The 12,485-nt window shown below is 40.4% G+C and overlaps 1 protein-coding gene across 5 annotated transcripts in view; it reads left to right on the forward strand.

Annotated features, from left to right (window-relative positions):
* VPS41 (VPS41 subunit of HOPS complex) overlaps window positions 1-12,485 on the forward strand; it is a 187,621-nt gene that overhangs the window by 40,106 nt on the left and 135,030 nt on the right. For all 5 annotated transcript variants that reach the window (XM_067745874.1, XM_067745875.1, XM_067745873.1 and 2 more), the window contains exon 4: window positions 7,583-7,660. In XM_067745874.1, the coding sequence (XP_067601975.1) occupies window positions 7,583-7,660 (78 nt within the window). The remainder of the gene's footprint in view (window positions 1-7,582; window positions 7,661-12,485) is intronic.

The following is a 12,485-nucleotide window of genomic DNA, read 5'->3' on the forward strand; positions in this document are numbered from 1 at the left end:
TATATCAAGTAGGATTCAGACGATAATGGATGTGAAAGGTTTGTAGCAAGTGGTTCTCAGAAACCCTAGCACTTAATTCCTCAGCTCTTAAGTAGCAGAGTAGGAAAGTGTTAAGATGAGAAGTATTGTGGAGCTCATTGCTTTCGTGAAAGTAGAAGAGATTCCATTGGAGGCCTTAGGAATCAGCAGCAAGGCCCCAGATGATTACTTATCTATTATATGAATGAATGAATAGATTCCACATCTGGGTTTTCGCTATAACAAAGCCCCCCCACCAACTTTCTGAATCCAGGCTAAGTACTATACAGGTACTTAGTACTATATATAGTACTAAGTACTAAGTACTATACATGCTTAGCCCATTCTTAGACCAAAACAATCTGGGTCATAATTGAATATCAGAGGCCAGGGAGTTTCACCCATTGCTCTGTCTTCCCTATCAGCCCTGTGAGTGAGCCTTGGTACCTCCACAAAAGGCAGACCCCCAGCTCTGATCCATCTCCTGGCTTTATCCCTTTGTTACCAGCAGTATTGTCCCATCCTCCTCCTTACCTCCACCCAGTTCCCCTTTACTACCAATTTCATTCCACTGTAAACAGATTCCTGCACTTGCTCAGCACGGCAGTAGTATATGTGCTGTCTGTTTGGTTTTTCCAGAAACCCCCTCCTTCGGCCCCGTTTCATCTCTCTACCCTTAAGGCCACACTCTAGAGGGTGTCCGTCGCTGGGACTTGAGGATCTTTTGGGCAATGCTCTCTTATCCTTTGTTCGTTGAAGCTATTGTGTTCATCTTCCCACTAACCCTGTTTTGTGACTTTGTGGAGCCCTGATCTCTAATCCATTCTTTCTCTTTCTTTCTGTCAAGTGGTCAACTATCCTAAGTTAACTTTACCAGCAGATTCAATTCTCTAATGGCCCTGACCCTCATATGCCCCCCGTCTACACTCAGCTCCGAGTCAGTGCTCAGATGACCAAAGCTGCCCGCCACGTGCTGGTACACGTTGCGTGCCGAGGTGCACATGCCACTGAAAGGGCTGATATTTATTTGTCCTTCATCAGTTCCTCCAGTCCCCAACCCGCCTCTTCAGTCACAATCCCTTCACTCTCAGAGGATGATGTCATTTCTATTTAATTAAGGAAATGGTAACTACCAAGCATGATCAGCCTCAATTCCTGACCCCTTCCCCAGCTCATCTGAATCCACGTCCATCCTCCCCCACAGGAGCTGTTCTTCCCCCTGCTCAAGGACCTTTTTGTCCACTTCTTTACTTCCCCTCCCCTCATTTCCTCCCTTCTCTCCTAGCGATCAGGCTATGTCATGGAGCAGACATAACTCTAGCCCCACGTGACTACTGATCTAATTTCTGAGTCTGTGAATGAACCTTTTTTGCATGTTTCATATACATGGAATCATACATTGCTTGGTCTCTTGTGTCTGGCTTCTTACAGTTACTATCATGTTTTTGAGGTTCACTTGTGATGGAGCACGTATCAACACTTCATTCCTACTTATTGCTGGATAATATTCCACTGTATGGACAGAACACACTTTGTCCATTCACCAATTTATGGAAATTTCGATGCTTTTGACACTGTGGATCTCACCTTTCTTAAAACTTCCTTATCATGACACCATTTTCTTATCACTTTCTTGATCATTTCTGTTATTCCCTTCTGGTTTTCTTTCAGTTTCTTTCACTTCTACTTTTCCCTTACACATTAGTTTTCCCAAGATTTGGTCCATTGGCCACATGTCTTCTAAATGTGTACTTTTCTTTTTTTTTAAAAATAAATTTATTTATTTGGCCGTGTTGGGTCTTCGTTGCTGCACGCGGGCTTTCTCTAGTTGTGGCGAGTGGGGGCTACTCTTCGTTGCGGTGCGTGAGCTTCTCATTGTGGTGGCTTCTGTTGCCGAGCACGGGCTCTAGGCAAGCGGGCTTCAGTAGTTGTGGCTTGCGGGCTCTAGAGCGCAGACTCAGTAGTTGTGGCGTACGGGCTTAGCTGCTCCACGGCATGTGGGATCTTCCTGGACCAGGGCTCGAACTCGTGTCCCCTGCATTGGCAGGCGGATTCTTAACCACTGCGCCACCAGGGAAGACCAAGTGTGTACTCTTCTTGATATTTAAATTTCTTGATTTCTGTGGCCACCTCCACCCTGACCCTTCCAAGAATAGCGTGCTTATTAATCCAGGTGCCTCCTACACAGCTCTACCTTTGGTTCTGTTTTTACCTGAGACTCACCATGTCCATAATGAGCTCATCTTCTTTTCCCTTCCTTCCCTTGCCTCTGTAGTTTTTGGGTTCTCTGCCCCATTTGGTGGCATCACCTAAGCCAAAGCTGACTCCTTCTCTCCTTCCGCCCAGTCATTCCCTAAGTCCTGGTGGTTCTCTCACCACCCCGGCCCTAGCCAAGGCCCTCATCTTCTCCTGGCTGTACTTGTGTGCCTCTCGTTTTTCTACCGAGATCTGATTTTCATCATCCAGTAAATAGAAGTCTGAGCTCCTTCATGTGGTGTTTAAGGTCCTCTGAGATCTTGCCTCCTTGTGTGATTGGCCCCATATCTGACCACTTTCTGCCACAAGTGCGATGGTCTGGCAGCAACTCCTGCCTCTTCTTACTCACAACATCTCTTCTGCCTGGATTCTACCCCCGTGTCACCTGCTTGAGTGTACTCCCATGCTGAGTCAAAGACCTTTTAGTACAGGCATTCATCATTTCTCCCTGGAGCTAAGGAACACACCGTGAACCAATCTATTTTCTTTCAGATTTGATTTCATCCTAGTCCATTTTTAACACTTCTTTCTACTGAAATAATCTTCCAGGAATTCAGATCTGATCATGTACTCCCCCTCCCTAGAATTCTGTATTGGCTTCCTGGTGTCTTCATGATTTGGACACATTCCCCCACCCACCCACCCACCCCAAACACACACTCACTTTGTTACCTTTCATCTCTCCATAAATATTCCCCGGTGGCGCAGTGGTTAAGAATCCGCCTGCCAATGCAGGGGACACAGGTTCGAGCCCTAGTTCGGGAAGATCCCACACGCTGCGGAGCAACTAAGCCCGTGCACCACAGCTACTGAGCCTGCGCTCTAGAGCCTGCAAGCCACAACTACTGAAGCCCGCATGCCTAGAGCCCGTGCTCCTCAACAAGAGAAGCCACTGCAGTGAGAAGCCTGCGAGCCGCAACCACGAGTAGCCCCCGCTCGCTGCAACTAGAGAAAGCCTGCACGCAGCAACAAAGACCCAACACAGCCAAAATTAAATAAATAAATAAATAAATAAATAAATAAATAAATAAAACCCTTCAATGGCTCTCATTACACGCAAGATGAAGTCTGAAAAGTTTAAAAAAAAAAAAAAATTCAGAAGTCTCCTGTTAACCAACCTTGCCAATCTCATTGCCTGTCTCCTGCCCTGGATGCTTCCACCATATAAAACTATTTGTGATTTTTTTGCCTTTGTCCTGCTTTTTATGTGACTACATGCCTTTGTGCAAGTTGTATCCACGCTGTCTAAAATGGTCTTTACCACAAGCCTGCCCCATCTGCCTCAGTGTCTGCTGTCTAACACTCCTCCTTCAAAGTTGACCCTTGAACAACATGGATTAGAACTGCACGGGGTCCACGTATACATGGATTTTTTTCAGTAGTAAATACTACACGGTCCCTGGTTGGTTGAATCTGTGGCTGTAGAACCACTGATCTGGAGGAACCGTGGATCTAGAGGGCCAGCTATAAGTTACATGTACATTTGCAACTGCAGGAAGGGTGGGTGCCCCTAACCACCCCCCAGATTGGTCAAAGGCCAACTATCTACTATTAAAAAAAATGTGTGTCTAAGTGGACCCTCCCAGTTCAAACCTGTGTTGTTCAAGAGTCAATTGTACTTACTTTTAAAGCATACTCGAAAAATTTAATCTTAATCAGTTTTTTATTTCTGTCTCCATCTTTTTACCATCATCCTTTTAAGTCACACGTGCTTATTGTCTAAGCATATCATAGGTGCTTTGTGTGTGTGTGTGTGTGTGTGTGTGTGTGTGTTGAATAAACCACCAAATTGATGAAAAGGAGAACAAACTTTGCCTCCCCAGAGGTCAAACTTTATTAACACCATACTTAATCCAACTTGGCCAAGGAGCCTGACGGTGGGAACTGTAGTCAGACTAAGTTTGAGAACATGCACTCTTGATCTGAGGCTCATGTTTCTATCTACCAGGCTTCTGATCCAGTTTAGAGTATTTTAGCTCTTAATTCTGGCCCTAGCTCTGCCACTCATTGACTGTCTCCAGGGAAGTCACATCAACTCCCAGAACTTATTTCCTTATGTGTAATTGAAGGCAGTCCATGCTCTAACGCTTTGAATGCTGTAAAGTGCTAGGTGAAACATAGATAATTACTGTACAGCTGAACACATTTGAAATGTGCTACTTCTTGTTTCTTTCGTGGTGTCCAAAAGACTGCTTATTGCTTCTTCTACCTGTTTACTTACAAAAAGTCCAACTGTTCAAAGGAAAAGCAGTTATGCTAGTGGATGGTTCAGAAGGATTCAATGCCCAAATGATAGTTTATCAAATTGAGTCAAGTTTCTGTATTTAAACAGGAAAGGGACTCATTAAATTATGTTTATTCTTTGCCCATGCTGGATTTTAAGTGCTCTCAGGTTAAAAGAAAAAAAATTCAATAGTTACAAAAGCACAGAGCTTTTCATGTCTGGAAGGAGGGTCATATTTAAAGGATTTATATTTATGTTTGTGATTTGTGGCCAATTCTGCATTTTTTTTCTTATATTTTAAGTAGTCGAAAGCAACTTAAAAACTTTCATTTCATTAGCAAATGAAAGTATGACTCATTAATAGTTTTGGTAGTTAAATTTTTAAGAACTATACGATTGCCTTATCAAACTTGATTGTTTTTTGTTTTTTTTTCTTTTTTATAAATTTATTTATTTATAGTAGTGGCACATGGGCTTAGTTGCTCCGCAGCATGTGGGATCTTCCTGGACCAGGGATCGAACCCGTGTCCCCTGCATTAGCAGGCAGATTCTTAACCACTGCGCCACCAGGGGAGTCCCAAACTTGATTGTTTTAAGAGCACATAAAGTTATTTCTAAAATGGAGCAACAATAATTTATCTAATCCAAATGATGAAATGTTTTCCTAAAGAAAAGGTAGCTTGTCATAAAAACCACTGCATTTTTTTTCAAAGATGTTCTAAAGTAATTATAGTTTTAGGTTGAAATCATACAATCAAAATAATTATTTTATGTTTCCTTTCTGTCTTAAGTATTAAATGAATTAAACTAGTAATTTTGAAAAGAAAAAAGGAAAGAATTAATATTTGGGGTAAAGTACTCTGTATAGAACCTTTAAAACTTCGATAAACTATAATTGGAAGTTCAAGAATGGCCTTCACAGAGATATCAGAGAATGACCCAGTATTAAAGCATTGGCCCTCTTGGTTTTCTTTCTTTCTTTCTTTTTTTTCTTTTTTTGTTTTTTGACTTTTGGCCGCGCCATGCAGCATGTGAGATCTTAGTTTCCAGACCGGGGATCGAACTTGTGCCCCCTTCATTGGCAGCGTGGAGCCTTAACCACTGGACCGCCGGGAAAGTACCCCCCCCCTTAGTTTTCTAACAAAGTAAATACAGTGTTTATGAGGAGAGTCAATACTGTCGAGTACTTGGGTGTAGTGAGCTTTTAAAACCCATTCATTCTTTTACCATAGGTGGCCTCAGAATGAAGTATTGTTTGTAGCTAGTATTATGTGGTATTTTTCTATTCAGATATTTTCAGAGTGTCACTGTGGAGAAGAAATTACACCCCTCTGAATCCTCTATTTCTAATTAGAATGTTCTTTTGCTTTGGAGGAAGCAGCCCTGTTTGGTTTAAATATTCAGACTCATTCCCCTCCCCCCCGAAAATTACCTCTTCCCCTGCCCTTTCCAGGGCCCCGACATCGTGTTTTCAGCAGCCTTGTTGTCTGCCCTGGATGAGTAATCGGCCTGGCACCTTGTGCATTCAGGCAGCCCTGTGCAGTGGAATCGTCATACCTAGTTATGTCTGCACACCTGATGTTTTATTAACCAGTATTGATTTTTTTACCCGGCGGACTTTTTTTTCTTCATGAAAAAAAGGCAACCTTGCAGGAGTGAAAGACATTGCAGGGACTGAATTTCTAATGAACCCCCTTCTTTTCTTTTTTGTGATGCCTCTTTAATGTAGCTTTATATTTTAAGCGCCTGATCTGAAATTTCATTTTCAGTAATTCCATTCTGAGAAATCCTTTTAAATCTTGACTTTCTGTAAGGTTAATTTTTTCAAGATTGTGCTGCTTGACTGAAAAGCTTAGTGTAGTGCCTATAAATTTAAGCATTTCGTTCTAGGTTGCGATGAAGCATGTTCACATGCAGCAAAATACAGAGAATTTGGAACTCTTTGAGTACTGCTTAGAGAGATAGAAGGGAAGATAAATCTCATGTCCTATTTCAGGTAGTCCTAAAGTTTCTTCTCATTTCCTTAGGGTTAGTTCAAAGAATTAAAGAAACAGTGGGAGTTATGAACAGTTTATGTCATAAAATGAATACAAAGCTCTACAGTTATTTTTGTGACAGAAAAGGATTTTTTTTCTTTTTTGCATTCAAAAATAACATTGACACTTAATATCACACGTTTACTTTTAGAGAGGCGTTCTCATGATGACAGTATAAGTACATCTGAGCTTTTGCATCTCAGTGTGGCATGGATTTTCCTTCCTAAATAAGATTACTTTGTTGTTTGTGTGTGTGTGTGTGTATGTGTATGTTGAACTTAAATGATAGCACAGATTTACGCAGTTGCCATAAATTAAGGGGAGTTTACAAATCATTCCCTTCAGACGCTGAGTTCAACCGTGGGTTGGTCGTACGTTCACAGCTGAATTTTAATTTGCTGCCTCAGTCCATCAGGGCATTGTGTACAGGCCGCATGCACACCATTAGTTGTCAGTAGATGAGGGTCCTCGTGAGTCCTTCTGACAGCCAGCTTGCATGATCCCAAGAAAGAAGGCCCTGTTCTGTGATTTCCTCCAAGCTGGAAACAAGCCTTCTCAAAGGAATGTGCGTCTTCCAAGGCATCGCAGATCACTTACACATTAAGTGTCTTGACTTTGCATATGGTTTTATTACTAATTATGTATGAATGGTCCATTAAGAAACTGACCCCTGGGGCTGCCCTGGTGGCACAGTGGTTGAGAATCTGCCTGATAATGCAGGGGACACGGGTTCGAGCCCTGGTCTGGGAGGATCCCACATGCCGCAGAGCAACTAGGCCCGTTGTGCCACAACTACTGCTACTGCGTGTCTGGAGCCCGTGCTCCGCAACAAGAGAGGCCACGATAGTGAGAGGCCCGCGCACCGCGATGAAGAGTGGCCCCCGCTTGCCGCAACTAGAGAAAGCCCTCGCACAGAAACGAAGACCCAACACAGCAAAAATAAATTAATTAATAAACTCCTACCCCCAACATCATCTTTTAAAAAAAAGCATATGCCATTAAAAAAAAAAAAGAAACTGATCCCTGTACCCCTCTGTTCTTCTTACAGTTCTTGGCGCTGGGCACACATTATGGCAAGGTTTATTTACTGGATGTCCAGGGGAACATCACTCAGAAGTTTGATATAGTAAGTATCCAGTATAAAATAATGTGCGAGCTAAATTTCATGCTGAAAGCCGTGCTTTGAAATATTTGTTTTAGCCATTTGTTTTTAGAGCCTAAAGAAAGGATCTTTATCGATGATATCGGAGTGCTAAGAGTTCAACTCTGAACTTTGTAATCTGTGCTAAAAAGTTTTAAAGGTGAACTTACAAAGAAAGAGGTCTGTATTTATACATAATGTATTTTCACTGGGTATCTGCTATATAAACTCCTTTTAAAAATTTATTTTTATGAATCTGTTTAATTGCAGTTCTTTAGTTAATTATAGTCATCCATTTGGCTTTAAATGAAGCATTTAAAATACTCCTATGTGTATTTGTTTTAAACTGTAACTGTAGAATGTCTAGATGAATTGTTAATCAAAAAAAAAGATTGCTTTTATTGGTGATTAATGGTGCTAATTTACATACTCTGGGGGTTTGTGGAATCCTTAAAGTGTGAACCCCCTCATTTGATGACTAATGTCGATTGTAAGTACATGCCCCATAATCTTCTCCAGATGCCAAATGTAAATTGAAAATTGATTGATCACCTTGCTGTTTCGGTTTATCTCTTCTAAATATATAAAGCTAATATTTTATGTGAATGTTCTGCGAGTTGGACTCTTAGGGGATTATATTGACTAAAAGAGAAGAGCCAGGCTTTTTATTTCTTTAATTGTGATTTGGAATCACCAAGGATGAAGGAAGTGTTGAATCTGAAGCTTGATTTTGGTGTTTAAGATGGGCTGAGAAAGTATCAAGTGTCCGTGGTTGTGTGAATGTGAACCTTTGGGATGAAAAAGGTGGTCATTTTGGGGAACATATTCCTTTTTTTGAAGAAAGCGTCAGCACTTGTTGAAAGATCCATCATAAGGTATTGGTGTAGTTTACAAAGGACACCACAGTTTCTAAAGCTGAGACGTTATATATTAAAGGTACCAGGTTGCTTTGTTTTGCTTAAAAGAAACGGAACCACAGATGATGACAGTATCCTTGGAATCTTTGGAATAGTCCTGGAAGGGAATTGTGTGCTCTAACCACTGATCCATCAGGCAAATGGTGGGTTCTTGTTTGGCTTCGGCATCCCTTTCAGACAAGAGGATACTTTTGAACCTCTGTCTTCTCCCTCCTGGACACTGGCCACCCATTTTGATGATTTAATAAACATTTGGCCTTCCCATTACCATGCATTAAAATGTGAGCTGGGGGCTTCCCTGGTGGTGCAGTGGTTGAGAGTCCGCCTGCCGATGCAGGGGACACGGGTTCGTGCCCCGGTCCAGGAAGATCCCACATGCCGCGGAGCTGCTGGGCCTGTGAGCCATGGCCGCTGAGCCTGCGCGTCCGGAGCCTGTGCTCCGCAACGGGAGAGGCCACAACAGTGAGAGGCCTGCGTGCCGCAAAAAAAAAAAAAAAAAAAAATGTGAGCTGGTGCTAGGCAGAGCTCTTTTTTATGGTGTCACCCATATCGCCTCACCTTGAAAAAAGAGCTTTGCCTGGATGGCCTCTTAAATTTATGGCTCCAGTTTAATGATTCTGTTCAACTCTGCTTCTCAGTAAGTCTTTTTAATATTATATAGAAATTACTCGATTGCTGAGGTTCACAGGACAAACACTGCTGGTTCCATGGCCAAAAGAGAAACCAGGAGAAATACTGTACGAGTTGACTCGTGTCTTTCGTTACCCATTCATTCATGCGGTCCTTGTGTCTATTCAGTATAAGCCTTCAGCTTTATCTTTTCTGATGTCAGTTTTATGTCAGGTATATCCTGCATCCTTTTCCAGGTAATTCCTGGTTCTTTCTTTTCAGTCCTGCCTTTATGACATCTTTGAAAATTAAGTTCTTTATAGCTTTGCACTTATTTTGGGGCAGGAGAGGAAGATGGTTTGGGGCTCTGTTTGTTCGTTTACCTCTCAAAAGAATTTAATAGTCTGTTGTGGAGAAGTTTTTCATGAGGCCTTGGGTCTTCATGACCATTACCTTAGGAGGTATATGACTTTCAGGTGACAGATTTCAGAATGTCATTGTCTTTTGAAAGGAGCCTTAATCTTCAGCTTCTCATCTCAGATGAGTTTTTTCCTTTATTTTTTAAATTTTCCTGTTTCTGGTGATGTGGCTGCTTTTGGGGGCTCCGTATCAGTGCTCTTAAAAAAGGGTTTTTTCAATTCTAAAGACACTTATGGCTTGAATTTGCAGCTTTTCTTTGGACGTAATGATTGCCACATTCAATCAAGAACTGTTTTCTTCATTAGAAATGCAGTGAGGGTGAAACAAGTATTAAAAAAAAAACTAATGAATTAACACCTCTGACTTTAGTCTTTACTTCCAGGTGAAACTAATTTAAATGAATTAAAACTAGATAACATAATAATACCTTATACTTGCATAACATTTAAAAAAATTTTTCTCAACAAATGTCTCCTCAACCCATTCACTGCATTTATAGCTTTTGAATGCAGTAGTAATGTCACGAAGCAGTAGTTCAAAATTCTCACCTATCAATAGGGTTTTGTTTGGCAGAGGGTGGAGACATAGAGGAATCTTTATACCAGATGATTCTGCTATTTGTGTTGGAATGGAATCATTACATTAAAGGCTGTATAATTTTAAATGTGTATGATACAAAAGAAGAAATAACTAAACAAATCATTCTGCATGTTGAAGAAAGTGATTTGTTTTTCCATTAATATTTCAGGAGGAATACTGTTTAGCACACTCTACAAAAGCTAAGCATATGCCTTCCTAATGACCCAGCAGTTCAAAGTATATATCAAGAAAACGGAATACATTGCATATGTCCCCAAAAAATATATGTGTAGAAGAGTGTTAATAGTAGCTTGATTTGTAATAACTCCAAACTAGAAACAACCCAAATGTTCATCAGTAGTAGAATGGATAAGCAAGTGATGGTATATTCTTAGCAATTAAAAAGAACAAACTATTGCTACCTGCAACAAACATGGATGAATTTCACTGTCTTAATGTTCATCCAAAGAAGCCAGACACAAATATGTACATGTTGTATGATTCCTTTTATATGATGGTTAAGAGAAGGCAAAATCGTACTATGCTGGTAGAGGTCAGATAATGATTTGATCTGGGAGAGAGCACAGGAAGAATCTTCTGAAGTGTTGATAATAGTCCCTATCTTGGTGGTTCCCCAGGAATATACATATGTAAAAATCACTGAGCTGCACATTTGAGATTTGTGCACTTTATTCTATACGAGTTATACCTCAATAACATGCACACGCACGTACAGAAATACCTATATACGTGTATGTCTCTTTGACCTTGAGCAGTGTTCAAATTATCCTTTGTTGAAGCAACCCTTTACTCTACTTACTTCTAAATCCCAGAACATTTCCTAGGTTGGTATCTTGTTCAGAGATCTTGATATAAATGAATCATGCCGCTAAGATTATTCTTACAGCTGTATATTCTTCTATAATTACATAAAAAGTTTGATAGAGAGGATTCTGTGCTACCCAACCATCCATGACTGTTCTTTTGTGGATCAAAAGCAAAAACCACTAGGGTGATGATTTATTTTGCATGTTGATATTCAGATTTCACTCCATCTGAAAGGATATTCAGAATATATGTTAATTAACATGCTTTAGCCACACGTGTGTTTTTTAAAGATTTTTTTTCCCTAGGTGTAACTTTATGTTAATTCAGATTTAATTGATAAAGTTCAATTTTACTGAAATCACAGAATAAAATTAAAATAGGTCTAGCTTCTCAGGTAAAGGAGCTCAAGTTGCTAAGAAAATTGCCTTCTTGAATATAGATCAAGCCATATTCTCCTGAATAATGGGTGTCTCAATTGCTTACACAGTATGTAACATATGACTTCAAAATCCTTAGAGGATCTCAAATTCCTTTTAAATTCCCACATGGCATCTATGCCCATATGATGTCATTAATCATAGTAGTTACTTTCTCTTCAATAGCCTCCACTTTCCTTAAGCATATTAATTTATGGCTTACTAATTAAGAGTACTTATTGTACTTTGAAGCAATGAGCAAATTATTTTGGAGCATTATTCCATATGTTTTAAATCTTTATTCTATTAAGTGCGCTAGAGGGAGAGCAAAGAAGTCCACTGACCAAATAAATCTCTGCTCTTTACCTTTATGTGTTTTCTTTCTTTGCTAGAAATAGGAAATGAAAAGGTTTGGGTGTCATCATGTCATGGCAGAAGACATTAGGTAAATACTTACAAAATGGATCGTTCCAAAAAAGAAAGGAATAGGAAAACAAAATAGAACAGGGGCTTATTAGGCATTTTATATTAAGATAAATATGGAATTAAAAAAATTAATCTCTTAAAGAAGAGGTGGTTTCAGGATTCTCCTTGAACTCCAGAGAGTAGCGTCTTTTGCTATGTCTATTTTTTTTTAATTTGGCTGTGCCGCATGGCTTGCAGGATCTTAGCTCCCACTGGACCGCCAGGGAATGCCCATCTTTTGCTATTTCTATTGCTGTTTTTGATTTGGGATTAGACTAACACACTCTTTTCCTTACTGCTGATCCTTGGTACTTCTTATGGTCGTATGGTATTAAAAACCCAGATTTCTGTGAAAACTAGCTCATGCTACGGTATTTTAACACCCTCTTAAGAGTTCTTTTTATTTCTGCTTATCTTCCCCACTCATCAGTTCAATCCCCGTGTCTTTGAGAACCCTGGACAGCTCCTCACAACGTCCCAGATCAAGTCCTAATCTGTGGCTAAGACCCTTGTCGTATGGCCGAAACCTACGTTTCCAATCTTAGTTTTAGTTTCTTCCCTGTCCAGTCATTCTGA

This window comes from Pseudorca crassidens, chromosome 8 (genome assembly GCF_039906515.1).
Source record: "Pseudorca crassidens isolate mPseCra1 chromosome 8, mPseCra1.hap1, whole genome shotgun sequence".
Lineage (NCBI taxonomy): Eukaryota > Metazoa > Chordata > Mammalia > Artiodactyla > Delphinidae > Pseudorca > Pseudorca crassidens.